This window comes from Hylobates moloch, unplaced genomic scaffold (assembly GCF_009828535.3).
Source record: "Hylobates moloch isolate HMO894 unplaced genomic scaffold, HMol_V3 SCAFFOLD_1, whole genome shotgun sequence".
Classification (NCBI taxonomy): Eukaryota; Metazoa; Chordata; class Mammalia; order Primates; family Hylobatidae; genus Hylobates; species Hylobates moloch.
This window is the reverse complement of record NW_026652276.1, coordinates 55598281-55625809: the sequence shown is the minus strand read 5'-3', so window position 1 is coordinate 55625809 and position 27529 is coordinate 55598281. Positions and strand designations below refer to the sequence as shown.

At 38.0% G+C, this 27529-nt stretch overlaps 1 protein-coding gene across 1 annotated transcript in view; it reads left to right on the top strand.

Annotated features, from left to right (window-relative positions):
* FAM171B (family with sequence similarity 171 member B) overlaps positions 1-27529 on the top strand; it is a 71154-nt gene that overhangs the window by 24989 nt on the left and 18636 nt on the right. The window contains exons 2-3 of the mRNA XM_032755200.2: positions 20977-21210; positions 24207-24299. Of these exons, the coding sequence (XP_032611091.1) occupies positions 20977-21210; positions 24207-24299 (327 nt within the window). The remainder of the gene's footprint in view (positions 1-20976; positions 21211-24206; positions 24300-27529) is intronic.

Genomic DNA, 27529 nt, shown 5'->3' with positions numbered 1-27529 from the left:
CTTTCCCCACTCTCCCAGCATGGTGTGTCTCATCTGCTTAAATGAAATCCTGACAGAAGGTTTCAAACCCTTTCTAAAAGACATGCTGAAGCTTGTATCTTGCAGTTTCTGAGTTCCATTTTTTCTTCATTGATCTAAACATACTTCGCGCATTGATAGAACAAGGAGAGGAAGGCTTCTGTAAAAGGGAAAAATGGATATTTCATTAAGTTTTCCCCACTTTATTTCACTGTAAATAAATTATGTGAGTTTACCAATGGAATCCCAAAACAACAAAATAGTATATGGACTATTGTTGCTCTCTATCAGGCTATTGTTTGTGTGTTTAGTTTTCTTTATAAGAAGCTCTCTTAACCTATCAAGAGACTGTTGTGAGAAAAAAACAAAACAACAATCTTGAGAATGAAAGCTAAGTTAACGGAAAATATAATTATTTCAAAGCATACTGAGCATTAATTTCCCTGTTAACTCCCTGCGGAGACAGGAGCAGTCACATTGATATATTGACTACAGTAAAATAATATAGGAATACTTTCCTGTTTACATTATAAATTGGCATCACATTCTGGAAAGCATTTTAGCAATGCACATCAAGAAGCTATGAACAGTTCACAGCTTTGACCTATTATTTCTCCTCCCCAGGAAACAATTGTAAATTTAGACAAAGGTATATTAAAATATATTTTGAATAAAGCATTGTTTCCAAATGTGAAAAATTAGGTCTAAACATACAGTAATAAGAAAATAGTTAATAATAACCCATAGAATTTTCTTAAATAAGAAACAAGATAATTTTAGAAATATTTAGTACCATGGTTGTATGTTTGCAATATAATCTTAACTGAAAAACACAGCATATAATATTCTTTTTTTTTTTTTTTTGAGACAGAGTCTCGCTCTGTCGCCCAGGCTGGAGTGCAATGGCGCAATCTCAGCTCACTGCAACCTCCACCTCCTGGGTTCAAGTAATTCTCCTGCCTCAGCCTCCCAAATAGCTGGGATTACAGGTACCCGCCACTATACCCAGGTAATTTTTGTATTTTTAGTAGAGATAGGGTTTCACCATGTTGGCCAGGGTGGTCTCAAACTCCTGACCTCAGGTTATCTGCCCACCTTGGCCTCCCAAAGTGCTGGGATTACAGGCGTGAGCCACCACACCTGGCCATAAAATTATCTATTGGCTAATTTTCTTTTTCCCCTCCTACTTAATACATGCTCACTGTAGTTGTCATGTCATACATTTTGGTGAGTCACATAGTATCCCCTCTCCAGAATGGCTCCTACTGATATAGTCAATATTAACAATTTGGTGAGTTTCTTGAATACATTACTGTGCTTATACAAATGTAGACACGAGTAATCACAGGGACACAATATGATCTGAATTTTGTAGGTCTGCTTTTTTCAGTGTGCTTTTAAAAGTGCTGGATGGAAATCAAGTTAACTCTGAAAAATGGGATTAGGAAATATTTTTATTTTTCTCTGTAGTTTTTGGTATTTTCCAAATTTTCTGTGTAGATCATGTACCAAAAAAAAAAAAAAAAAAAAAAAACCACAACAAAAAAAACCTCTCTAATTAAACATATTAAATGTACCCAAACCCTGAGTTAACCAGACATTTCTAATACGGGAAGGACGCAGAAATAAATGAGCAGAAAATTGCAGATAACAGTAATTTGTTTAAAAAAATAATAATAACTATCAGCAGATCTGGTAGCCATCGAAGGTCAGCTTTCATTTTTGTCAGTATCTTACCTCTCTGATTCTCTAGGGTGCTTGTGCCTCTAGGGGTATGCATCAGGATTTGGGAGTAAGCCATAAAATATCAATGATATTGAAGATAAGCAATTTCAATTCTTATTGTTTTAGTAAGAGAAACAGAACAATTAAATATGAACCGAAGAAGATGGCTTTAGGTCATATCCCTATCCCTTCAAGATATTACCTATTTATCATTTTAGGTCAGTGGTTCTCAATCTTGGCTGTGCACTAGAATCATCTGGAACCTTTCAAAAATATGCTTCTCGGGACTCCATCTGCAGTGATTTTGACTTAATTGGGACTGGGGTGGGGCCTGGGAAGGTGGCAAAAGTTTAGTCTCCTAGGTAAGTCTAATGTATAGCCAGGGTTGAGAATTGCTGTTCTGGGCCAAGAGAGTTAAGCATTCTAGAGAAGGTTAACAATAGTAACACATTATGAAAATTGATAGTCTCGAGGTTTTATAAGATTCTCATTCAATATTTCATTTATTCAAGCAATCAGTCATGCATTCAGAAAATAAACGTATATTTAGAATACTAAATGTTTTTTTCAAAGAAAACATGTTTTCTAGAATGTTCTTACTAAGACAAAGTGAACAAGCACCTTTTAGATGTACACTAAGAGTTTGTAAATGACTGATTTCTTGCTTAACATTGTTAGCCAGAAGAATTTAATTATACAATTCTCTAAACTCTCACTTTACCTGTAATTTTCTTGGTACTATCACTCTCTCCTACTGACTTGTAAACATATTAAAGGCAACTAATTTATTTGTGTCTCTCTCAGTGCCTAGTACAGATCTTGCATATAGTAGGTGCTTAATAAAGTATGTAGTATTAAGACTGCACAAAACAAAGGCTCTAAAACTTTCTTGGTTCACAGTCCCCTCAGTGTCTCAGTAGTATTTTGGTAACCAGACAACTTGATGTCTAACTTAGTCATTTGCAAAAAAAAAAACATATTTGCTAATTGCTTAATGGGATATGTGTGCACAACTTTGCCAACATTGGAATAAGATTGAACATTTCCACCTTCATTTTCTGCTCAACTTTATTTTCATGAAGTATTTACTTTCTATCAGAGCAGTTACTGAAAACACAGCTTTACAAAGAACAATGTCATTAAATTGAACATAGTATGATCTAATGCTGAAATTGTAAACTCCCTGGAGTTTATGATGTCTAACAGATGTTAGTATTATTGTGCTTGCATGGAAAATTTAAAATATCTTCTGGCACCCCTGTAAGTTCATTATATCACCTTTGGTAACTTTGAGCATAGTTTGGGACCTGCCCCAAATCTCAGGCTTTTGATGATTTTCTGTTCTAGGTATGACACAGAGTTTATTTACTAAGTTTTTGTCCATTATGTTGTTCGTTTTAGATGTTCAACTGAGAAGCCTGTATACATTCTAAGAAAAGATTGATCACACTGTTTCTTTTCGGCATTAAAGATATGGAACCACTAAAAATAGGTACTTAAAAAAAAAGGGACAACTAGATTCAAGGCACTGTGCTCATATATGCTTTACAGTACCTTTTTTTTATTCTGTGATCAACTGTTTCACATTTTAATGTTTTTGAAACTTGAATGCATGATACAGTGATCAAGTTTTGAATGCATGATACACCATGCATTCATGTAGTAAATGGATGTTTACCATGCAGTAAAGAAAACTTCTCTGCTGCAGGATAGAAAGGACTGGGTTGCCCAGTCGCATAGGGCATAGGTAGAGATGATGGCCTTTGGGCTGTACTAGACAGTTCTCTTGGCAGGAGGTGGAGGCCACTGGCCATCCCAGTTGGTACAGACAGTTAACCCTATCTTATAGCTCATTCAATTGAAAAGTGTTAACATGGACTCCAATAATGAGTTCAGTCGTACCCCATTTCCCCTGGCTCAGAGTTGTGCAGCTCAAAATAGTAATCACACTTTGCAATTATTTGGTGTTGGGGATATTGCATCCTTTTTAGGAACTTTGGGGGAATTTTTTTTTGTGGGCATTTTCAGTTTTGGACAATAAATCCTTTTCAGGGTATTAATTGTATAAATAGTAATAACTTGATTATCCTTTTGGCTTGGAGATGATATAGTCGTCTCCAGACTTCATTCATCAATTATACTAAATTGGGAATACTTAGGGGCATTGAGTCATTAAGTTGCAAAGGAGGCTAGGGTACTCTGTATCCAATTCAAGTAATTCACGCTTAATTCATCCCCAAGGGAGTATTGTACCCTAGCAAATGGATTTAACCAGATTTCCATTGTTACATTCATGAGAGGGAACATTCAGTAATTGTTGATTCCCCAAAGGTCCTTTTGTCTCTCTCATATAGTTTTATCAATAATTTGAAACACCTAGAGGACGAACAATACTGTTGAAAGATTCCCAACAAATGACTCTTTTAAATAGTAATTTATTAGAAATAGTCTGTGTGAAATAGATTTTGTAATTCTATATTCAAAAATTTGTTTTCTCAAATGAGACTTTCCCCCTTATGTCTTTTTTTTTTATTATTTTCAACTGTATTATTTATTCTCATTTTTATTGCCAACTTCAATTTTGGTTCTAGTATTTTTCCAATTAATTACTTAAAGTTGGGTAAAGATAAATGATGAATTTAATCTTCATATGTTTGTTTTTCTAAGGCAAAGCAACAATGGTGGTCCTAATCTTGCATTTTAAATCCTTTTTTAACCTCAAAAGAATTAGTATATTTATTGAAGAAGTTGCTGAAGGAAGGAATGGTAAAGAATTAAAGAATTTGTACTTTGCTTACAGTACAAAACTTACAAATGTTCCGTGCCAGAAATGATTGCTTACCCATCTTCTTGTCCCACCCTGTACTTCAAGGCCTTCTACCTCATTTCACACATTTGCATCTCTCCTTGCAATTATTAAGTGGTTTTGAGCCAGTAGTCCCATCTACTGGTATAAGAGTAAGGAGGTCATTCATTAATTCAAATATTCATTCATTCAAAAATAAGTATTGGTATTTGAGGATACAGTAAATAAAATGAGGATGTCTATGACCTTATAGAGTTAGCATTCTAGTTGGGGAAACGGAAAATGAACATAATGAGTAAGTTATATATGTGTTAAGAAGGTAGTATGGAAAAATATTGTGGAAAAAATAGATCAAAGTTGAGAAGTGGGTTAGCACAGCAGGTTTGGTTGCTCTATCCTTGCTTGTCTTGAAGCCTGGAGCTATGATTGTCCTTGGCCGGCTTCTGGGAATGTGGCCCTCAGAGTGTTCTTTATTTTACTGATTGGTGATGATATTTTATATACCTGGAGCAACGGGGTATGCTGTTCCAGCTTGTCAAGACTTCTTAGAATCATTTAGCAGGATCATGATATACACTTGATTTATGCTGGGGGTCCTGTGTTTTTCCTGCCCTGGCTAGTTATGTTACAGGAATGTGTCCACATGACCAATGCCTTGACAGCTTTGGACCCTGAGACTCAATTGGCCTTCCCTGTACAGAGACACTTTGCCTGTGTCCCTGCAGCTCACAGCTAGAAGAAATATGTTTTCCGTGGTGTTTTACTCTTCATCCTTTACTATAATAAAGCACAGTTGTGAGTATAACCTGTCAAAGGACGTTTGATTCCTTTTGGTGAATCACCAGCCTTAAGGTGGTCTTGGGACCCCTGAAACACAGGAAAGTCAGATTGGGAGGACAGGAGTCATGAGAAGTGTCATTTTGACAAAGACTTTCAGAAAGTGAGGGAGTAAGCGGAGAAGACAATTCTAGGAAGAAGGAATTACCAATGCAAAGACCTGGAAGTGAGAGTGTGCCTGGAGTGTTCAAGGAAGGATAAGGAGGTCATTGTGGATCAGAATGGATGAAGATAAAGGCGGGGAAATAGCCCAGAGATGCAGTGGGCTCAGAAAAGGACATTGAGTGCAAAGGATGATGTCAGTTAGCACATGCTTGCTGAATGAATTGCCAAATTCCCATCTTTCCTCTAAGGAGGAATATCTTCTTATGTTTCATCAGCTTATGTATTTCTATTTTTGGCAGAGCCTTTACATATTCTTCTTAACATCTTTATTCTTTCCTCAGTTTTTAAGAATTTCTGCTGAGTAGGCCGGGCGCGGTGGCTCACGCCTGTAATCTCAGCACTTTGGGAGGCCGAGGTGGGCAGATCACGAGGTCGGGAGATTGAGACCATCCTGGCTAACACAGTGAAACCCTGTCTCTACTAAAAACACAAAAAATTAGTCGGGTGTGGTGGTGGGCGCCTGTAGTCCCAGCTACTTGGGAGGCTGAGGCAGGAGAATGGTGTGAACCCGGGAGGCGGAGCTTGCAGTGAGCCGAGACCACGCCACTGCACTCCATCCTGGGCGACAGAGCAAAACTCCGTCTGAAAAAAAAAAAAAAAAAGGAATTTTACTTTCTCTGTCTTCTTTTCATCTGTTATGCCAAAACATGACCCTGATCTTAGGTAATAACTCAGTTTGTGCTGTTTCGATTCAAAGGAAGGGGAAATCAGTCATACCATGCCTCAGCGCAGAGGGGATATCTGAGCTGAGTCTTAAGGATAAGTATCTGTGGTTGAATTCCCAGGTTCAGGGAGCTGTGCTATTCACTTCTTCCCCTCACACTGCATTTTCAAAACTCAGTTCTGATTTTGTCTTCACCGAGGAGCACTCTCACATTAGTCTGAGTTAGGTGCTTAGTACTTACATGGCAGTGGTGACCAGTGCTTTTTCAAACACTTAAAATTATCTTGAGCTTTCCTCACTGGGCTGAAGGCTCTTCTGTCTCTCTCTACCTAGTGCCATCACATAAAGTATCCTTAATAAATGTTGTATAAGCGTCTGAGTGAGTGAATAAATGCTTGTGATTCTAAGGAAGGATGAAAAATTGGGAAGAAAAAACAAGTGAGGATGACAAATGCCTGTGGAGTGAGCTTGGACAATCTGTTTTAGGAGCTTGGGTCAGATTGATTGATTTCCATTGAGGAAAAGGGTCCTTTAGGTAGGCAAGAAGGACTGGAGTCCAAATAGTAATGGCTCAGCTCTCTCATTTGTTCTCGAGTTGTCTATTGTGTGCTGGTTCTTAAGTTGTAAAGGCTCTTTTTATGTTATCCATTTCATTAGCTTTGGTGAATCACACTTAATTAAGCCTTCAGTCCTAATGGATAAAAAGTGTATTTTATTTGCTCCATAACATTTTATACCTTTGGAGATCATGCGTTTATTCTCCCTCATTAATTTCTTCTTAGAATTGACATTTTCTCTGTAATAAATATTAGTTTACTGCAAGTAAATTTGTTTTTTATTCAAACACACACATATTTTTTTCTTTTTCTTTTAAACCTCAAAGCCAACAAGAGTTTGGATCCAATCTGGGGCTTAAGCAATGAAAGGGAGGCTTTTCTATTTTACTGATTTTTTTTTTTTTTAATTCAGCACCCTTTTGTTTCTTTAAAAGAAGGAGGCTTGTGTGTCCATATTTGAAATGCTGCAGAGAGTAAACTGATTAAACCCTTTCCACCCTACTTTTCAGAATGCATAATAATATGGTCCTTTTTCTTTATAAGCTCCTTCGTTGTCCTCAACTCTTTTCTGAACTTTCAGCCCTCATTCCAATTAAATAGGGAAATTGTGCTAGTACCCTGGGAGAAAGACTCGTAAAACTACTTTGATGATTTTTTTTATAGTAGTAAAAATAAAATTTTTAATTCACTCCTTGCCAGGATACATTTGCCTTATATTTATTTACGAAGTTTTGCTACTTCCTAGTATCATTCTTTAGTCCAAACTGTTTTTTCTAGTCAAAATTTCCAGGTTAAATATTCTTATGAAAAAAATTAGCATTAATTTCTGAAAGGAAGAGGAATCTTATTATTTACTTCTTGCTGTAATTATTATAGCAATGTAAAATATTTTTCATTGTCAACTGTGGGATTAAGCTTAAAATCTTGTACCCGATACTGGGGCTGGAGAGCTGGCTGTAATTTCTGATGGCCCCTGCCGAAATCCTGCAATTATCATTCCTTTTTTCAGATGCTTGGCCACTTCTGATCTCTTTCTCCTTTTTCTACCTCTCTCCCTTCATTCCTTCTCTCTCTGCAACTCCTCTTCTTCCCTCTTTTCCCCCCACCCCTCTTTCATTTAGTAAGTATCCACATGCTAACTCTTATTTAGCTCAAGCTTTAGTATGACTCATGGCTGAGTTGGAAATAATAGGGGCTGTCAAGAATCTGACTTTTGCCAAGAGAAGATGCACAGAAAAGGAAAACATACCAGAATATATCATGTGTCATTAATCTGGTCAGTACAGAAGAGGAGATCCCATTTGGTTGGGCTAAGGGGACATTTATTTGAAAAGTGGGCATTTGACCATACTCTGAAGGATAGGTTAGGATTTTGACAGGTAGAGATTTTTAAAAGGGTATTTCAGATGGAAGAAAGAGATGAATAATTATGTTGTAGCAGGAAAGTGGGTTGTCTTATTTAGTGACCAATGACCCATCTATGAGACAGTGTAGAACAGGGTTCTGCAAATTTTTTCTGTAGAGTGCCAGATAGAATTGTAGCAAACTTTGCCATTGTAGCAAGTGTAGCCATAGGTAATGTATAAATGAATTAGCATGACTGTGTTCCAGTAAAACTTTATTTACAAAATCAGAGTGGGTCAGAGTTGGCAGGCAGGCTATAATTTGCCCATATCTGATATGAGTATGATGAGTGGGGAAAAAAGACTGGAAAGGGAGGTGGTGGTCAGATCTCAGAGGATTTTGAATGCTAGCCAAAAAAGTTAGAAAACAATTGATATTGTGTTTAGTGAAACCATGATGGTTATGTTTCTACTAATGGTTTAAATACATAGACATTTAAATTTGGAATTAAATTAAATTTGGAACCAGATTTCTTCAGACATTTATATATATATAGTTATATATATCTATATATTTATATAGATATAGTTACAGGTATACCTACCTCTAAACTAAGATTTCTTAGTAGCTGAATATTTTGTGTGAAAATGGTGGGTAGAGAGCAAACTAGGCCTCTGAATAGACCCCAAAGAAGGCTGATTTGGGAGATAAGCAGAAGCCTGGTATCTTTTGGGTTCCTACCACAACATCTCCACAGAAGTAGATCAAAAAGTCAGATCATGAAAAATAGGTGAGAATTGATGGGCAGGCCCTCAGATGATCTGGACTCAAAATGTTGACATTCTTCCTGTTAAAAAAAAATGGTAGTGTAAACTGATAGCAAAGTAGATATTAGTGTCATTATTTTTTGATACTTATAGGAATTTTTATACATATTCTAAATTAATTTCTACATAATTTCTGGAAGATTGTGTTAGATACTATAGGAAGTTCTCTTGTCTGTTTCAGTATTGCTTTTCTACCTCCTTTATTGTAATATCAGAAATTCTGTATTTTTTTTCACGTGTTGTTTCCCCTCAGAATTATACGTTAAGGAAAGTCTGTTTTCTATTGCTGTCTGTATCCCCAATCCCCATCTCATGCAGATCTGAGGAAAAGTAGGTAATCAGTAAACATTTGTTGAATGAATTCATGTAAATGAACATTTCTGTTGTTTCCAACCAACTATTTTATTCCACTATATTTTTGTGTTCTTCATTTTTCCTAGTTCTCAGGATACATAAACCTCAATAAAAATTTTGAATTTATCTCATTAAAATATTGTTTTAAAAATTTGACCTATAATCTGTTTATAAAATCTTTTTATTTTAGCAATGTATTCCTATAGGAGATAAAGTTGTAGCATATGAAATGAAATTATTATAGATACTTGCTTTTGAAACATAATGGAAACGAAGTAGGTGAGTTTTTGTACTGTATAAATCTGAAAATGAGGTGGCTTCTCCATGTGTATAGTTGTAGCCTACATAATGGTGACAACATAATAGGATGATGTCGGAGTCTCTTGAAAAGAAGTGGGATTGTGATATTTTCAGCCCACCTACATACAGATGTAAATGTCACCCAAATATATATATATAGTTAGCAGTATTTTTAAAGCCCTTTTGGACCTTTAGTTACCTATTTGTATTCCATAGGAAAACCATAATATAGTATTGGTTTTAATATTTTTTTCTAGAATATTCCTTTCTACCCATTTATTATTATTTGAATTTTAGTGATTCTCACTACTTAACGATGCTTGTAACCATCTGCTAAATAGTTAAATCTTCTCCAGCAACCTCAGGACCTACCTCACTGATATGTATTTTATTTTTACTTGTTTCTCTCAACATTTAGATTATATGTTTTCTAAGGGTGCAGTTGAATCATTTAACATTGAACCATTTTAAAACGAATAGTGATATGTTGAAAAGATGATTATGTGGGCAAGACATAATGATTATAATTAAGTGACAGAGAAAATAAATATGCTCACTGAAAGCTAAAAAAAATACACTGGAGAAGGGTAGGTAGACAAAAGTACCTCCGGCTGAAAATCATACATTTAATCATGGAATCTGCCCTGTCTAAATGCCAAAATATTTTTTTTTTTTGGAGGAGAGAACTGGTAGAGGGTTATTAGGGATATATATTGCTTCTGGCTGACTGTGCTGCTTGCTTGATCAAGCTGTTGACACCATGGAAATCAGAAGCATCCCGTTTAAGTCATAAGCAGCTAATTCTTTATAACTTTTACTTGAAATAGAAAAGAGTTGTTCATACCTCATTAATTACTTTGACCAGGCTTTCAGCTGAGGTTTTTTTTTTATTATTTTTAATGCTGCTTTTGCTGTGGCTTGTGCTGGGGTGAGAGACAAACCAAGTTTGAGGATGGGGAGAAGAGGCTCAGAGAGTCGGTGAATGAGAATTTCCTTCTGAGCATTGATTGTGAGAAAATAAGTTAGTAAATATGATGAAAACCAAATCCCTAATGCTTTTCAATAAGAGTTAATGTGGAACATGGGACTTGGAGTCAGAGGGACTTGCCTGTGAATCCTGGCTATAACCTTATTAGCTGTGCAGTTTTTCGTTTTTTGTTTTTCATTTTGTTTTGTTTTGTTTGTTTTTGAGACAGAGTCTCTCTCTCTAGCCAGGCTGCACTAGAGTGGCATGATCTCAGCTCACTGCAAACTCCGCCTCTGGGTTCAAGCAATTCTCCCGCCTCAGCCTCCTGAGTAGCTGGGACTACAGGCATGCGCCACCACACCTAGCTAATTTTTGTATTTTTAATAGAGACAGGGTTTCACCATGTTGGCCAGGATGGTCTCAATCTCTTGACCTCGTGATCCACCTGCCTTGGCCTCCCAGAGTGCTGGGATTACAGGCGTGAGCCACCGCACCTGGCCAGCTGTGCAGTTTTAATCTCAATTTCCTTGCCTTAAAGTTGGGAAATGTCTTACAGGTGTGTGTTAGGATGAAATTGGACAATATGTGTAAAGTTTCCAGCACTGGGCTGGATATGTGTGTGTGTCACACAAGTAAACATGTATGCATGTATAAAACCTGTAATTTCTTACGTCAGCTCTAACTGAGTGGGATTAAGGAGGAAACAACTGCAAGTCAGTTGTTTCCATTTTGAGCCAGAGAGGACCCTGTTGGTCAGGCCTGTATTATGCATTAAGTCTACTAAGTACTTTAAGATATAGATATAGGCGATCTCATCAGAGAGGGGGATTGTGATTTGGATCATCAAGACTTGACCTTTGCAAATCTATTTTTTTCTAAATATGATATTTTCTCATCAGATTTATATTAACATTATTGCATGTGAAAAAATAAAATCATCCATTCTGGATTAGAAAACGTTTTAGAAAACATTTTATAAATCAAATCCAGCTTGAGAATGTCAGGAGGGTTTTAGTGTGTCTTATTTTGGCAACTGTACTTTTACAAGGATGAAACAGATGGAATATGCAGGTTTTTTTCTTTTGCGAATTTAACTTAAGATCTTACCACACATTGGGATTTGTCTCTAAATCCAAAGGCTGTGAGAATCTCTGAAATTGATCTTTGAAACAAACGAATTAATAAAAATTCCCTATTGAATATGCTGTTGAAGGAGCCATTGTAGGTACATTTGGTTTGAACAAGATCTCTTATTGAACTGGAATAGAGATCCTAATTCCCTTATGAGTTAGTTATGTTCAGTTTGTCTCTCATGCGGTTTATCGTGTTTTTGGTACTCAACATTATCCTTAATTCCTTCACATTCTATAACAGGTATCTATGTCTATAAAATAGTGGCCTAGTAAATAGTATCCTTTATTTAAAGTTGTACATATTTAATGTGCTTAAGGAGCAAGCAACAGAAACAAACTCTGGCTACAAGAAATGAAAGGGCTTTCTAGGAAAGATTATTATGTAGTTCACAGATCAGCTGGAAGGGCTGCACAACCCAGCTTCTGGAAGGAGAGGGACTAGGGAAGCACTAGAAAGCACAATGGTAAGGCCTCATAGACTTTCCAAGGTAATTCAGTTCCAGCAACCATTAGCATCTGTGTAACTGTATTCACATTTTGAGGTCCTGATAGAATCTGTCTGGCTTATATTAGTTGGGTGCTTTATGCTAGTGGCTCAGTAAATTTTGACTGAAGGATTAGGGGCTGGGTGGCTGGGGGAATTATTTCAAACTGAGCAGCAGCTACTTTTTCTCTACACTTATGGTTTTTTTATACTATCCAACTACTTATCCAAGAAAGCCCATCGTGTCATATATATCAGGGGTCGGAAACCCCTGGGACACGGACAGATACAGATATTGAGACCTATCAGGAACTGGGCCTCACAGTAGAAGGTGAGCGGCGGGTGAGTCAGTGAAGCTTCATCTGTGTTTACAGCCATTCCCCATCACTCACATTATGGCCTGGGCTCTGCCTCTTGTCAGATCGGTGGCAGCACTAGTTTCTCATAGAAGTATGAACCCTATTTTGAACTGAGCATGTGAGGGATCTAGGTTGCATGCTCCTTATGAAAATCTAATTCCTGATGATCTGTCACTCTCTCCCATCACCCTGAGATGGGACCATCTAGGTGCAAGAAAACAAGCTCAGGGCTTCCACTGAGGGGAGTTGTATATTATTTCATTATGCAATAATAATAAAGTACACAATAAATGTAATGCATTTGAATCATCCTGAAACTATCCCCTAATGTGGTCCATGGAAAAATTGTCTTCTCTGAAACCAGAGTCTGGTGCCAAAAAGGTTGGAAGCCACTGATATATCTTACTATTATAACCTTTTTTTTTTAAACCCAAGTATTATATTTTCCATTTAAGTTTGAGGACACGGTTTGGCATGAGTATGTGTGTATATGGCCAGGGGGTGCTTTTTCTTTTTAATTGATGTTTTATAAGAATTTAAGTTCTCAATGATGATTGCAATCATATATTACTTGAGTTAATTTAGTAGTGTCACCCCAAGCCCCACTGTTCCATAGTTCCAAGATGGCTTTGGAGTCCTTCGTGGTGTTGGCAGTGGTGAATCCATATGGGTCTGCAGCCACCTCAGTTCTTGCCTTCTCAGAAGAAAGAATTCAACTGATGGGTGTAAGGCAGAGAGACACCAAGGCAAGTTTTAGAGCAGGCATGAAAGTTTATTAAAAGGTTTTAGAGCAGGAACAAAAGTAAAGTGCATGTGGAAGAGGGTCAAGCAAGCAACTTGAGATTCAAATGCACAGTTTGATTTTGACTTGGGGTCTTATGTGTTGGCAGCTTCCAGGGTTGCTTTACTTCTCTGATTCTTCCTGCAGAGTGGGCGGTCTGCATGTGCAGTGGCCTGCTAGTACTTGGGAGTGGCTGCATGTGCAGTGTGTTTATTGAAGTTGTACACATGCTCACTTGAGGCATTTTCCCTTACCAGTCAAGTGTTCCTAGAGGAAGGTCATATTTCAGTTAAACTCTGCTATTTTACCTCTTAATGCACATGCCTGGGCTCACTCACCCAACTCCTGAGATCTCATCAGGAAGCTGCTGATCACCAGTTTCAGATTTTCTATCTATTGAGAGACAGCCCTTCCCTGGTGCTGGTTGTGACCAGTTATTATTATAGACAGACAGCTTAACAACTGCCTGACCATTCCCTGATGTTTGCCTGACATTCCTGGTGAGGGTGGTCTCCTGCCTTGCTCATGTCTGACTACTGACTGTAACAGTGGTTGTATTTGAAGGCTGACATGGCCTCTTACCATCTGTGAGACTTCAGTCAATTTTCATGACCTATTTGAATCTTCATTTTTAAAACCAATAAAATGGATTTGATGTTACATATTTACAAAGGTGTATTGAGATTTTTGTGATCTATACATACAAGACTTGGGATATAACTGACCAGTGGATTCTTTTTGCCTACTTCCCAGATAGAGCCGATTTATCAAGGCAGGGGAATTGCAATGAAGAAAGAGTTTAGTTCACACAGAGCCAGCTGAACAGAAGATCAGTTTATTTATTACTCAAATCAGTCTCCCCCAAGAATTTGGAGGTTTTTCAAAGATCATTTTGTCACAGGATCCTTGGGGTGTCACTTTGCCAGCCAGAAACCTTTGTGGCTGGTGGCTCCTTTGCCCAAGTTTTGCTCGGGCCCACTGGGCTCATTCTTCCCACTTGGCCCAGGAGGCTGCATTCAGCTCACACTACTGGCCTGGATCCCATGCCTGCCAAGGGTGAGCCAGGCACAGAGCATTGAGAGGTGCATGAGCAAGTGAGTGTGGGTGAGTGAGGGGTGTGTGAATGAATGAACGGCCACTGCACACAGCTAGACATACCAACTGTGACAGGGCAGGCAGCTCCAGGCGCTGGCATGGGTGCTAGCTCCCTGCAAGGCTATGGCTGGAACAGGTGTACCTCAAGTGGCTTCCACTACAGGCACCAGGGAACGCAGTGGCCCCTGGGAGCTTGGAGACCCCAGGAACCACAGAACCTCAAAGAGGGTATCTCAGCCTTGGCACAGCCTAGGTCTGGGCTCCCTGAAGGACTGCAGCTCTTCTCTTTCCTTCTTGTCACCTGCAATGTGGTGAGTGGAGAGGCATATTTCAGCCCTGTATGTGTTACAGCTCTTTCAGTCCCACCATTCAGTGGGGCCTGAGTTCTTATCCCACGTCCAGGAAAAATGAAGTACACAGACAACTGGAGGGTGAGCAAGATGAAGAGTACATTATTTAGCAAAAGCACAGCTCTCAGAAGACTGTAGGATGGGTGTTATCAGTGTAGGTATAAATGATACCCCGAAGTGGGTAGCTCCTTTCCACAGGCAGGTCATCGCAATGAGTACAGCCCTCAGCAGAGAGGAGACCTAGAGTGGGTAGCTCCTATCCAGAGGCAGGTTGTCTCAATGTCTGTAGCCCTCAGCAGAGAGGAGACCCAGAGCGTGTAGGTAGCTCTTACCCACAGGCAGGTCATCCCGATGAATACAGCTCTCAGCGGAGAGGAGATCTGGAGTGGGTAGCTTCTATCTGCAGGTAGGTCATCTCAATGAGTGTGCAGCCCTCAATGGAGAGAGGATACCTAGAGTGGGTAGCTTCTATCCATAAGCAGATCATCCCAACATCTCTGTGGCCCTCAGGTGAGAGGCAATCTAGAGTGGGTAGCTCCTATCCGCAGGCAGGTCATCCTGTCCTCTGCCTGAGTGTGGCTGAGTCCAGGGTTTTTATGGGCTTCAGATGGGAGGAAGTACATGCTGATTGGTCCATGAGTGGGCCAGGAAGATGCACCATAAGTTCTCATTCTGGTCTGTGGAACTGGCAGCCTGGCCCCCATGCTTCAGGCCATACCTGAGGGGTGTTGAGGGGTACCCGCAATCCTGTGTGGAGCCACCCTCAGCCTCTGCTGTTTCCCTCCTGTGGCCATCAGTGCCCAAAGTCCAGAAGGGGCCTAGGCGGCAGGGGGCTGGCCTATCATTGCTGCCCTGAGTGTGTGCACATCGAGCTGGGTTGCAAAAGTACCTGTTCTTGACCACAACTTTGCTTTGCCCGAGGGCAGCACCGGGAGCAGGGAGAGGCCAGACAGTGGAAGCAGGCACTTTCAAGCCTGTGAGGGAAGGGAGCTTCCTGGGCCCCTGAGAGCAGAGGGATGCTGGGGTCTGCAGCTGCAGCTGACAGGCTGCAGCTGTGCCCAGAAGTGTGGGCTCCTGCTCCACCAACTCGGTAGGGGCAGGGCTCCCTCTGGCCTTGTGGATTGTGCAGCCCTAGCTGTGCCTCCCCTGCTGCAGCTGGCATCCTCACAGTGGCTGCTCCACACGGGCTGTCACTGCCATCAGTTTGGGGGAAGCAAGGGGCAGGGTGGCAGTGGCTAGGCAGTGGGTGCTTTCTGCTGATTGGCTGGGTTGGAGATGAAATCATAGGGAGTTAAAGCTGTCCTCTTGAGCTGAGTTGCTTCTGGGTGCTGCCACTGGAGTGGTGGAGCCATCAATTCAGACATTAAAAAACCTGAAAAGACATCTCAAATGGCCAGTCCTTAGGTTCTACCATAGTGATGTTATTTGCAGGAGTAATTGGGGAAGTTGCATATCTTGTGACCTCCGGAAAAATGGCTGGCAATCTACGCCTTAGAATTCAGGCTCCTCACATCCTCCTAACCCGATGATCTCATTACTTTACAAAGGCAGTTACATTTTGAGGAAGGGCTATTATTATTTAAACTATAAACTAAATGTCTGTCAATGCTAGCCCAGCCTTAGCCCAGGAATAATTAAGGCAGCTTGAAGGCAACAGGCATGAGGAAGGGGGTTGGCTAGATCAGATCTCACTAACTGTTATAATTGTGTTATAATTTTCGTAAAGGCAATCTCAGGCACATATATTTATTCTTTACCTTCATCTTTTGATTTTAAATTGTTACATATTTATTTTATAACAAAATACTATTAATGGGCTGAATTTATGATACGATGGAAAAATAGTTTGAGGAACAGCTTAAGACCCAAAGCTTATTTGGCCTTTTATTACTGAATGTTCTTCAATTTATCTCTTAAAAGTAATGATACTAATGACTACTCAAAGTAATTTGACCTCTCACAAGGTTTTCTATTATCATTAAAGATGCAAAGCAGATGTTTGGATAAACTTTACTTATCTCTATATCACCTTGGAATCTCTTCCTCATATTTACATTTGAATATATATGAGATTGTTGTTCAGGAAATTCAGTGTTTCAGGCAGACTAATGGAACCTCATTTTAAGGTATGATTTGATATAATCTTCTCTTTGCTTTTCTCAATCAATTCTTCCCATCTCCACACTCTAAACTGAGATGATAATTGCTTTTAAGAGAGTAACCAGGCAGATGTAGGGCAATGGTTTACAAGCATAAGCTTTGATGAGAGGTGTCCTGAGTTTATGTCCTGTTTCCTCCATTTACTGAGGGTTAGCCATGGTTCATTTTCAATCCTCCGCAACTCTCAGTTACCAATATGTATAAAACAAAGAAAACAACATTATCTCTTCAATGAGGTTTTTTTTGAAGAGTAAGTAGAATAACGCACTTAAAAACTAACACAATGCATGGCTCATTATCCCCCAGCAGATTTTAGTTCTTATTATGGTTAAAATTTTTATGAGGAGGTATACTGAAATATGTTTGTGGCTGTGTGTGTGTGTGTGTGTGTGTGTGTGTGTGTGTGTGTGTGTGTGAGAGAGAGAGAGAGAGAGAATAAGAATAGTGTTTGGATAACATTTAACGTTTTAGACTCTGGAAGGGATCAGAGCTTTTTTTTTTTTTTTTTTAGTTTGGTGGATTGAACCTTCCCTAGGACTGGGTGATTATTACAAAGGTTATATTTGTATTTGTATTTGAAATGTCTTTGTTATGATCCAGAAGCAATTTAAGGCCCAGTTTAACAAAGAACAGACAAGCTATAACAACATTTTGATAGCAATATTGAGGCTCAGTCAACATTGACTAGAATTTTTTATCTGATGTGCTGTTCTTGATACAAATTTTGGGTAAAAATAGGTTTATGCAAATGTATTGCAGCATAATCTTTATATTTCTTATCAGTGTACTCTAATGTTTGAAGTGCTCTCTAATCATGGAATACTAATTTTTATTACCAGTCACATTAAGTGATACACAAGCTCTGTACTGGACACATTATTTCATTTTATTATCTCAAAGTAGCTATTTTCCCAATTTTACATATGAGCAAATGGACTTTGAGAGCTAACTTACCCAAGGTCACATGTCTAGGGAATGGCAGAGGTGGATGGTGACTGACTCCAGAACCCGTTTACAGGGGAAGAGAAAGCATCTTTCACAGAGATGTGATACATGCTTACAAAGGCACTTTCATGGTGATACAAGCTCTTTCTTAGGCAGACGTTATCAAGATCTGTACTTAAGGAGTAAGACCTGAGGTTTAAGTAAAAACAGGCTTTAGTTTTCATTTTCCTCAACATATGTTAGTTTCTTTTCTTTTTTTTTAGGAGACAGGGTCATGCTGTGTTGCCCAGGCTGGAGTGCAGTGGTGCGATCATGGCTAACTGCAGCCTTGACCTCCTGGGCTAACTCATCTTTCCTTCTCACCTTCCCAAGCAGCTGGCATGTGCCAGTACACCCAGCTAATTTCAAGTTTTTTGTAGAGATAGGGTCTATGTTGCCTGGGCTGATCTTGAACTCCTGGCCTCAAGCAATCCTCCTGCCTCAGCCTCCTAAAGTGCTGGGATTACAGACATGAGCCATCACGCTCAGCCTTGTTTTCTTATATACCTAATGGATAATACTTTTTGATATTTTAGAGAAGGATTTTTGATATTTTGTGTATTTGGCACTGAAAAACATCTTCTGCTTTCCAGACAACAGAAAAAAATAAAAGAGCTAGCCATGCAGTAGTGGCATTTAATTCTAAGAACTTTGACTACATTTGGAATGTGTTAAATCTATGTAACTTGAAAGTGTTACAAGATTCCTACAGTGCTGCTGTGACAATCAGAAATCCCTGCAGCTGCCTCTGTCTGGGTGTTGCACAGCCCATCAGGCTGCACTCGGCTTGCGCCTGCTTAGATCCCACACCTGCTGTGGCTCCACGCCCAGCCTGTGGCTGGACTGGGCATGCCACAAGCGGCTTCTGTGTTGGGTGCTGGCATCTAGACTAGGGGAACATGGTGGCACCCAAAAATTTTGAGATGCCAGTGATCACAGAGCCCCAAGGGATGTTACAGCTCTTGCTTGGGGAGTCCTGAGGTCTGAGCTTCCAGAAATGTTGTAGCTTTCCACTCCTATAGCTTAGAGAGTGGGAGCATGTTACAGCTATTTTATTTCCACCATCCACAGCCCATTGGGCAGAAGTTAGGGTTACAGCTTGTTTGTTTCTGCTGCCCGCAGTTTGGTGAGTTCCAGGTTCTTGTCCCATGCCCAAGAAGAATAAGGTACACAGACACTGGAGAATAAGTAGGGCAGAGAAGAATTCTATTGAGCAACAAAAGGAAAGTTCTCAGTGGAGAGGGGACCCTGAAAGCAGGGTAGCCATCTGTGAGGCTGAGTCTGGAGTTTTTGTGGGCTTAGAATGGGGAAGTGCATGCAGAATAGTCTATGGGTCATCTTGGAAAAAGAAACATTCAGTTGGTTAAAAGGCATCATCCAAAAGGAACCAATCAAGAGACAGAGCGTAAGACAAAGATAGAAGTTCTCACTCTGGTCGTGGACTCTGTCCAGAACTGGCAATTCAGTTTTCAGGTTTCAGGATTTCTTTGGCTTGAAGGTTGGCACTGAAAGGGGACCTATTTTTGACTGTCTAGGAATTTGTCTGTCTCCTGTTGCTATTGATAGCACTAGAGTTAGTGAAACACAATAAAAATGTATTTTCCTTAAGAGAAAACCTCAGTCTTCCCATTATTCACTGCTGTCCTTTCTTCTTTTTTAATTGATAGGAAAAAATAGAGTAATATTGTGCCTTAATAACAAATACAGCCATGTGTAACTTAACAATGACAATACACTATGAGAAATGCATTGTTAGGTGATTTTATTGTTTTGTGAATATCATAATGTACTTATACAAACCTAGATGGTATAGCCTACTGCACACCTAGGTTATATGGTATAGCCTATTGCTCCCAAGCTACAAGTCTGTACAGGATGTTACTGTGCTGGATACTGCAGGCAACTGTAACACAATTTTACGTGTCAGTGCATCTAAACTTATCTAAGCATAGAAAAGGCACAACAAAAAGACCATACAAAAGATTTTTTTAAAAAATAGTACACTTGTAAAGGGTACTTACCATGAATACAGCTTGCAGGACTGGAAGTTGCTATGGGTGTGTGAATGTGAAGCCCTAGGACATTACTGTATACTACTGTAGACTCTGCAAATACTCCACAGTGGTATACTTAGGCTATGTTAAATTTAGGAAAAAATATTTTTCTTTCTTCAATAAGTTAACCTTAGCTTACTATAAGTTCATAAACTTAAACTTTTTGATTCTTTTGTAATAACACTTAGCTTAAAAGAAACACATTGTACAGCTGTACACAATTTTTTTCTATCCTTATTTGATAAGCTTTTTTTCTATTTAAAAAATGTTTTACTTTTTACTTTTTAAACTTTTTTTTTAAAACTAAGACACAAATATAAACATTAGCCCAGGCCTACACAGGGCAGGATCGTCAATATTATTGTCTTCCACCTCCACATCTTGTCCCACTGGAAGGTCTTCAGGGGCAGCAGCATGCATGGAAGTGTCATCTCCTAAGATAACAATGCCTTTATTTTTTTTGGAATACCTCCTGAAGGACCTGCCTGAGTCTTTTTACAATTAACTTTTATTTTTGTATGTAGAAGGACTGCATTGTAAAATAATGATTAAAAAGTATAGTAAATTCATAAACCAGTAACGTAGTAATCTATTATCAAGTTTTATATGCTGTACCTAATTATACATGCTATACTTTCATAAAACTGGCAGCACAGGTTTGTTTATACCAGTATCACTATTAGCACATGAGTAACACATTGCACTGCAACACTATGATGGCCATGATGTCACTAGGCAATGGGAATTTTTTAGCGCCATCATAATCTTCTGGAAGATTATATATATGGTCCATCATTGACTGAAATGTTGTTATGGAGCACTTAACTGTATTGAAATTTATTTCGTTTTACCAAGAATAATGAATTCTTCGTTATTATATGTATTTGTGTGTAGTTCCTAAGTTTAACAACAGTTTTGTACTGTTATTTAGAGATGTTGAATGACATTTAAAGACTATGACATATGCATTCTAGGATACAACATGCTGCAATTTGTACCTTTTTCTCTCCAGTGTCTGTATTTATGTTGAAAGTCCAGGTGAATGACATCATCAGTCGTCAGTACCTGAGCCAAGCAGTTGTAGAAGTGTTTGTAAACTACACGAAGACAAATTCCACAGTAACTAAAAGCAATGGAGCAGTGCTGATAAAAGTACCCTACAAATTAGGACTTAGTTTAACTATTATTGCTTACAAAGATGGCTACGTGTTGACCCCTCTGCCTTGGAAAACCAGAAGAATGCCAAGTAAGCACTTAAACAGTTTTTTTTGTTTGTTTTTGCTAAATGTAAATGAATTTTTTTCTCTGTTTGGGGGATATCTTGTTCTGGTAAGCTGAAAATGAGAATGCTTAAGTCAATATAAGGAGGTTAGAAGGGAGTGCTACTTTGAAGAAAACATTGTCTTAGTCTTTTCAGGCTGCTATAATGAAATACCCTAAGCCGGGTAGCTTGTAAACAAGAGAAATTTATTTCTTGCAGTTCTGGAGTCTGGGAAGTCTGAGATCAAGGTGCCAGCAGATTCTGTGTCTGGTGAGGGCATTTTTGTTTATAGATGATATCTTCTGTGTCCTCACATGGTAGAAAGGGCAAACAAGTTCTCTTGGGCCTGTTTTAGTTCTGAGAAGCTGCTTGCAAGCAAGGGTCTTATGTCCCAACAGGTAAACTATCTGAAACCTCCCTAACATATTATTATAGATTTATTTTTAAAAATTGGCAAAAATAATCTTTAAGGAATAAATGTATAAAGATACATGGGAATCTTTTAAAAATACATCTCCTAGGGGCAATTTGCCATTACAGACAACTAAAATATTATATATCTACAAAATTAAGAGTGAGTGATATTATGCTATAAGTTGTATTATGGTACAAATTGGACATTTAGTATTTATAAAATATTATCTATGATAAGATGCCATTAGAAATCATTGAGAAAAGGTTGCATAGTCATTAAATGATAGATATATTTTGGTTAACTATTTGGAATAAATTAATTGGATCCATATGTGAAAATATATTGCTTAGATCAAATGTGGAAAATAATTATATTAAATATAAGAATATAAACTATCTGACCTTTCAGTTAGGATGGTCTGTTTAAACTTAAAAGCAATAAAAGATGCCATAAGCTATATATGAACATATTATTTTAATAAACTCCTGTATGTCGTAAACATAAAAAGCAACTGAGGTTGGAAAAATATTTGAAACAGTAAGGCATAAAGTCTTTAATATGTAAATAATTCATACAAATCAATAAGAAAATGCCAAGACCCTAACAAAATAAGGTAAATGGACAAAATCATGGCCTATCAATTTTCAAAACAGGAAATACAAATGGTTAGTAAATATGACAACATGCTTTAATAGTCTAAGATCAGTACACCAAAGAAATACACACTTAGATTTTTTTACCTTAAAAATGTTGTTAAATGATTATCTTTAATATTGTCAAACAAGATAGGATCAGCATTCTCAAACATTCTTGGTAGAAATACAAACTGGCAAAATTACCTGGATAACAATTTTTGAAATGTATGTGTCAAAGTCTTCAAAATCTTCATAAACTTTGACCCAGTATTCCACTTTATGAATCTGCACAAATAAAAGTATGTTAAAATATTAAATACAGTGGACAGGCATTCATGTACCAGGAAGCTGATGCAATATTTTTGTAATAATAGTGAATGGAAGCATTATAAATCTATGGGATTAATGCAGTAAATAAGTGAATCCTGATACCTTAATAAATGAAATATGTGGGTTAAAAATGTTATGAAAAGTATCTTTTGAGAGAAATACTTATGTTATTAAATGAAAAAGGCAGGGTAACAGTATTCTGTATACAATATCATAATTAACTATTTTAAAAAATCACAGGAATACCCAACAAAGAGCTATAATAAAATATTATTAATGATTGTTCCTGTGGTGGTATTGCAGTGATCATCACTTTCATCTTATTTTCTGTGTTCAAGTTTTTCACAGTGGGTATTCCATCCCATTTATAATAGGAAACAATTTTCACGTGAAAAGAAATCTGACTGTGTTTGAGGTTCAGAAAGATTCTCCTCATGTTTAATAGAGGTATGACTGAGAAAGTATCCAAATATGGAATAATCACCTTGAGGTTCAAACTGTGACCCTCCCACCTCTCCAATTTAATGCATTAATCAGTCTAAATGTTAATGTATTCTGAAATTGAAATTACATTTTTATTTGGTAGTTCTCTTTTCCTATGAAAGAAGAAAAGTATATTTCATTTTAACTCCACCCATCATTGTATACTTTGTGTTTTACTTTTTTCCATATTTTCTTTAAATTCTTTGAAATATCTCAAATAAAAGTATTTCCATGCAACTGTGTTTTCTCTTAAAAGATCTGAGGATGCCATGCTATTTCTATTAATTTTAAATACACAGCATAGAGGAAAGATATCAAATGAGAACTCGTGCTTTGGGAACTCCTCAAAACTGATTTTTCTTTTGGAGAATTGAGAACTCCTCAAAACTGATTTTTCTTTTGAAGGATTGATAAGTTTGATTTGACTTGCTTATAAAATGGTCTTTTGTCCCAGCTTCTTGCTCCAATCTTGAAATAATATCTTTCAGGTAATCTGCACTTAACTCATCCCAACAGGTAGTTCAGCTGCCTATGTTTGTAGGCAGGTTCACCTCCATCCTGCATTACTACTAAAGGTTGCCTTTGAATCATTTTGTGCATTAAATTGTTTCCTTCTCTGCCAACTTGGGATCCTTTTGGCAAACCACACCATGTGCAGAAGAGCATTGTGTTCTTATGTGGGATGGTAAAAATGAAAAGTGGATATAGTTTATATCTAGAGAAGCTTGAATCATGGAGCCAAGAAAAAAAAATTTTAAAAAATCTTAATAAGTAACAATTAGAGAAAATATATCAGGGGGTTATTCAAGCATTTAACTTGATCATTTATATCTGGGGTTACAGAACATCATTCATCACCTTGGTATATACTACTACTATCAAATAGAAAAGATTAGTAAAATAAATAGTGATAACCAATGTTTTCTTCTCACTTTGTGACTTTTCCTCCATCGTATTTTACATCCATTCTTCCTTTGTTTTGAATTGCTCTTCCCATCAAACATTTGTTTCCCCGCCCACACAAACTTTTTGAGACTTGCTGTTACAGAACTATATTTGTCCTTGTTTTTTTCCCCCTCGCATTAAGTAAAATATTCTAATTGTGCTATATTTCACAGTATATTCATCAGTTACACTTTCACTGTTCCCGCAAAGCCAAGCAAATATATGGCTATTTGAAGACACTGTTTTAATTACTGGAAAATTAGCTGGTAAGTACCATACTTCTTACTAAGTAAACACTTAAAGTTATTGTCGTATAACTGTACTTCTTCACTAATAATCAGTGTGAATTATAACTTAAGAAAAATCTAAATTGATCAGTATGATTAGCACTGACTGTAAGTTGATCTGAACTGATACTTATTTTACTGTCAAATGAATGGTGTGGGTTTTTTGTGTAGCAGGAGTCATTTTTTCCTTTACTATTGTAGCCCCTCGAATAGGCACACTGTAGAGAACTTCTGTTCTTCTTTCCAAATCACATTTCTTACTGGGGCTTCCATGGTGGGAGAAATTGAGGAAAGGGCAGGACACATATTGTTCAGGCCTTTGGGGCTAATTTACAGATTGCCTCCTTCCTGCCTCCAGCATTAAATTTGTCGCTTTTTGGGAGATGCCTAAGACTTGGTAGTTAAGTATCTGCTCTGTAGATGTGACTTGCCTCACTTGTGTATCCTAAGGAGAAGGGTGCAGAAATCATGTTTTGGGTACTGATTCAAACTGTGTCCTCCAATTCTGCTTTACCAACTATGAAGATGATTGTTTCATCCTAACTCCCCGCATGCCTTAGAAACCTCAGAATTCTATGACTCTTTTATTGCATATTCTAGGAAACCTCTATAAATGACAACAATTTGCTTGTTTGTTTTGTATTGGTAAATTAATGTTTGGGTCTAAAGTGTAACAGGAATGACTGATAAAGTGAGAAAGCCCTCAAGGTAGAGTCCAGTAAGAGCGTCATGGTAAAAAGAACTCTCTGTGAAAGTTCTTTTCATTTTTAGATGCTGTCTTATCTATTCCTAAAGTATTCAACCAGAAAATTTACTATTATTTGGGAAAAAAATAAACTAGGGCTTGATGAATCTTGAAGCAATTTACTGAGTGAGGCTGTAGAATCTCTTACTTATGAAATACCAAGACATTTGAAATACCAAGACAGTTGCCAGATTTTTTTTTTTCTTTGAGATGGAGTTTTGTTCTTGTTGTCCAGGCTGGAGTACAATGGCACGATCTCAGCTCACTGCAACCTCTGCCTCCCAGGTTCAAGTGATTCTCTTGCCTCAGCCTCCCAAGTAGCTGGGATTACAGGCATGCGCCACCACACCCAGCTAATTTTGTATTTTTAATAGAGATGGGGTTTCTCCATATTGGTCAGTGTGGTCTTAAACTCCTGACCTCTGGTGATCCACTCGCCTCAGCCTCCCAAAGTGCTAGGATTATAGGCACCTGACCAGCACTTCTTTTTTTTTTTTTTTTTTTTTTTGAGACAGTGTCTGGCTCTGTCACCCAGGCTGGAGTGCACTGCTACAACTTCTACCTCCTGGACTCAAGTGGCCCTTCCACCTCAGCCTCCCAAGTAGCTGAGACCACAGGCATGTACCACCATGCCTGGCTAATTTTTTATTTTTTGTAGAGACAGCATTTCACCATGTTGGCCAGGCTAGTCTCAAACTCCTGACCTCAAGTGATCCATCCATCTCAGCCTCCCAAAGTGCTGGGAGCTACCATACCTGGCCTTGCCAGAATTTTGAGCTAGTAATTTTTGCTGTGTATGGCAGAATGGTGGATGTTGAGCTGTGTGTGAAAGAATGGAAAGTAAATAAGAATCACAAGTATACAGAGAGGCTCTGTTTAATGCTGTTGGGGCCTTAATGAAATTAGCTTCTTCACAGTCCCTCTTCAGTGTTTGTTTTGATGCATCTCTACCCCTTACTGGCATCTTCAAACCCAATTAAAAATCATAGTTTATGCTGGAATACATGAAATGGATCTGTGTGACCACGTCCCGTACCAATCCTTCGCCACTGTACCAAGCAATGGTAAGCACTCATTTGTCTGGAAAGTACTGGCCATGCCTTGGCAGGTTTCCATGCGAACACTGTGAGTCCTCTTGAATTCTCAGATCACTTCCTTTTACTGTCTCATTATCCTAAAAGGTGACCCACTTGTAAGGCCAGGCAGGAAAGTATGACTGTTTCATAATGATGTTAAATCTTTCTGTAAAAAAATACATATCCTTACTGCTGAACTTCCATAACATGTTTCATTAGGTTTGTACAGTGGAAATTAAGCCTGTGTGTTTATGTATTTATGGCAAAAGGAGAAACTAGAAAATTTAGGAATTTATAAAACCTTACAGAAGCTCAGCTAGACATTTTGCTTAGTGTGCATGTATTCAGTTGTAAGAAATGTGGTCTTCAAAATAATTAAGCCACATATTTTAAAAGAGCAAGTCGTAGGTAGTACCTGTGAGTGATCAGAAGGCTTTAGATTGTATCCTCAACAACCAAACAGCATATAATTATGTTACTTTTCTTAACTGTTTTCCAGGTATTATTTTTCTAGCTTCACACACACACAAAAACTATAAACTGAGAAGTCTTACATTGTTTCATTTATCCTTTATTGTCATGTAGCTCTTTTAAAAACTGATGTCTTTTCTATGCCAATAATTTAACTGATTGCTTCTGTCTTCATCAGTGACCTTCCTATAAAGTTCAAAGCAAAAGCCGATGTTTCTGATAATTTTCAGTTGTAAGAGTTGATCTTTGAATTATTGAATTCAAAATCTGTTGATTACAGAAATATCAATATTGTCACTGAATTCTCACTTGATAAATAATGTTAGAAGATACTGAGATATTTATACTTAGGAGAAATTCAGTTACTGAGATATTTACAAATTGAGTACCTGGCATTTGAAAGACTTTTAATGCATGGTTAGTTAACTGATAAACTTACCCACTTAAGTATGTGACTGAATATCATCAGAGACACTTTTCTGTTGCAAGTTACTGAAAACCCAGTCCTAATCTAGCTTAAGCCCAAAAGAAGCATTTATTTATTTCTCTTATAGATGTTAAGTGTAGGAATAGGACGAACTTTAGACATGGCTCGATCAGGACTTCAGTAGAAATAATTGAAAACTGGTTCTCAATTTCTCAACTCTCCACTCTTTAATGCTGCCTCGATTTTTAAACAAGCTTTAATTTTTGATTGCAAGATGGCTGTTACAACTCCTGGATGTGTACCTGCTCACATAAAATCCAGTCCAAGCAAAACACACATTACATCTCATTAACTGTGCTTGGGACAGGGCCCATCATTGAATAAATCACTGTGGCCAAGAGAATGAGATGCTTTTAATTGGTTTCAGCCCATTCTGGCATGCACCATCAACTCCACTACTGTTACAGAAATGAGACCCCAAGTGAAACAC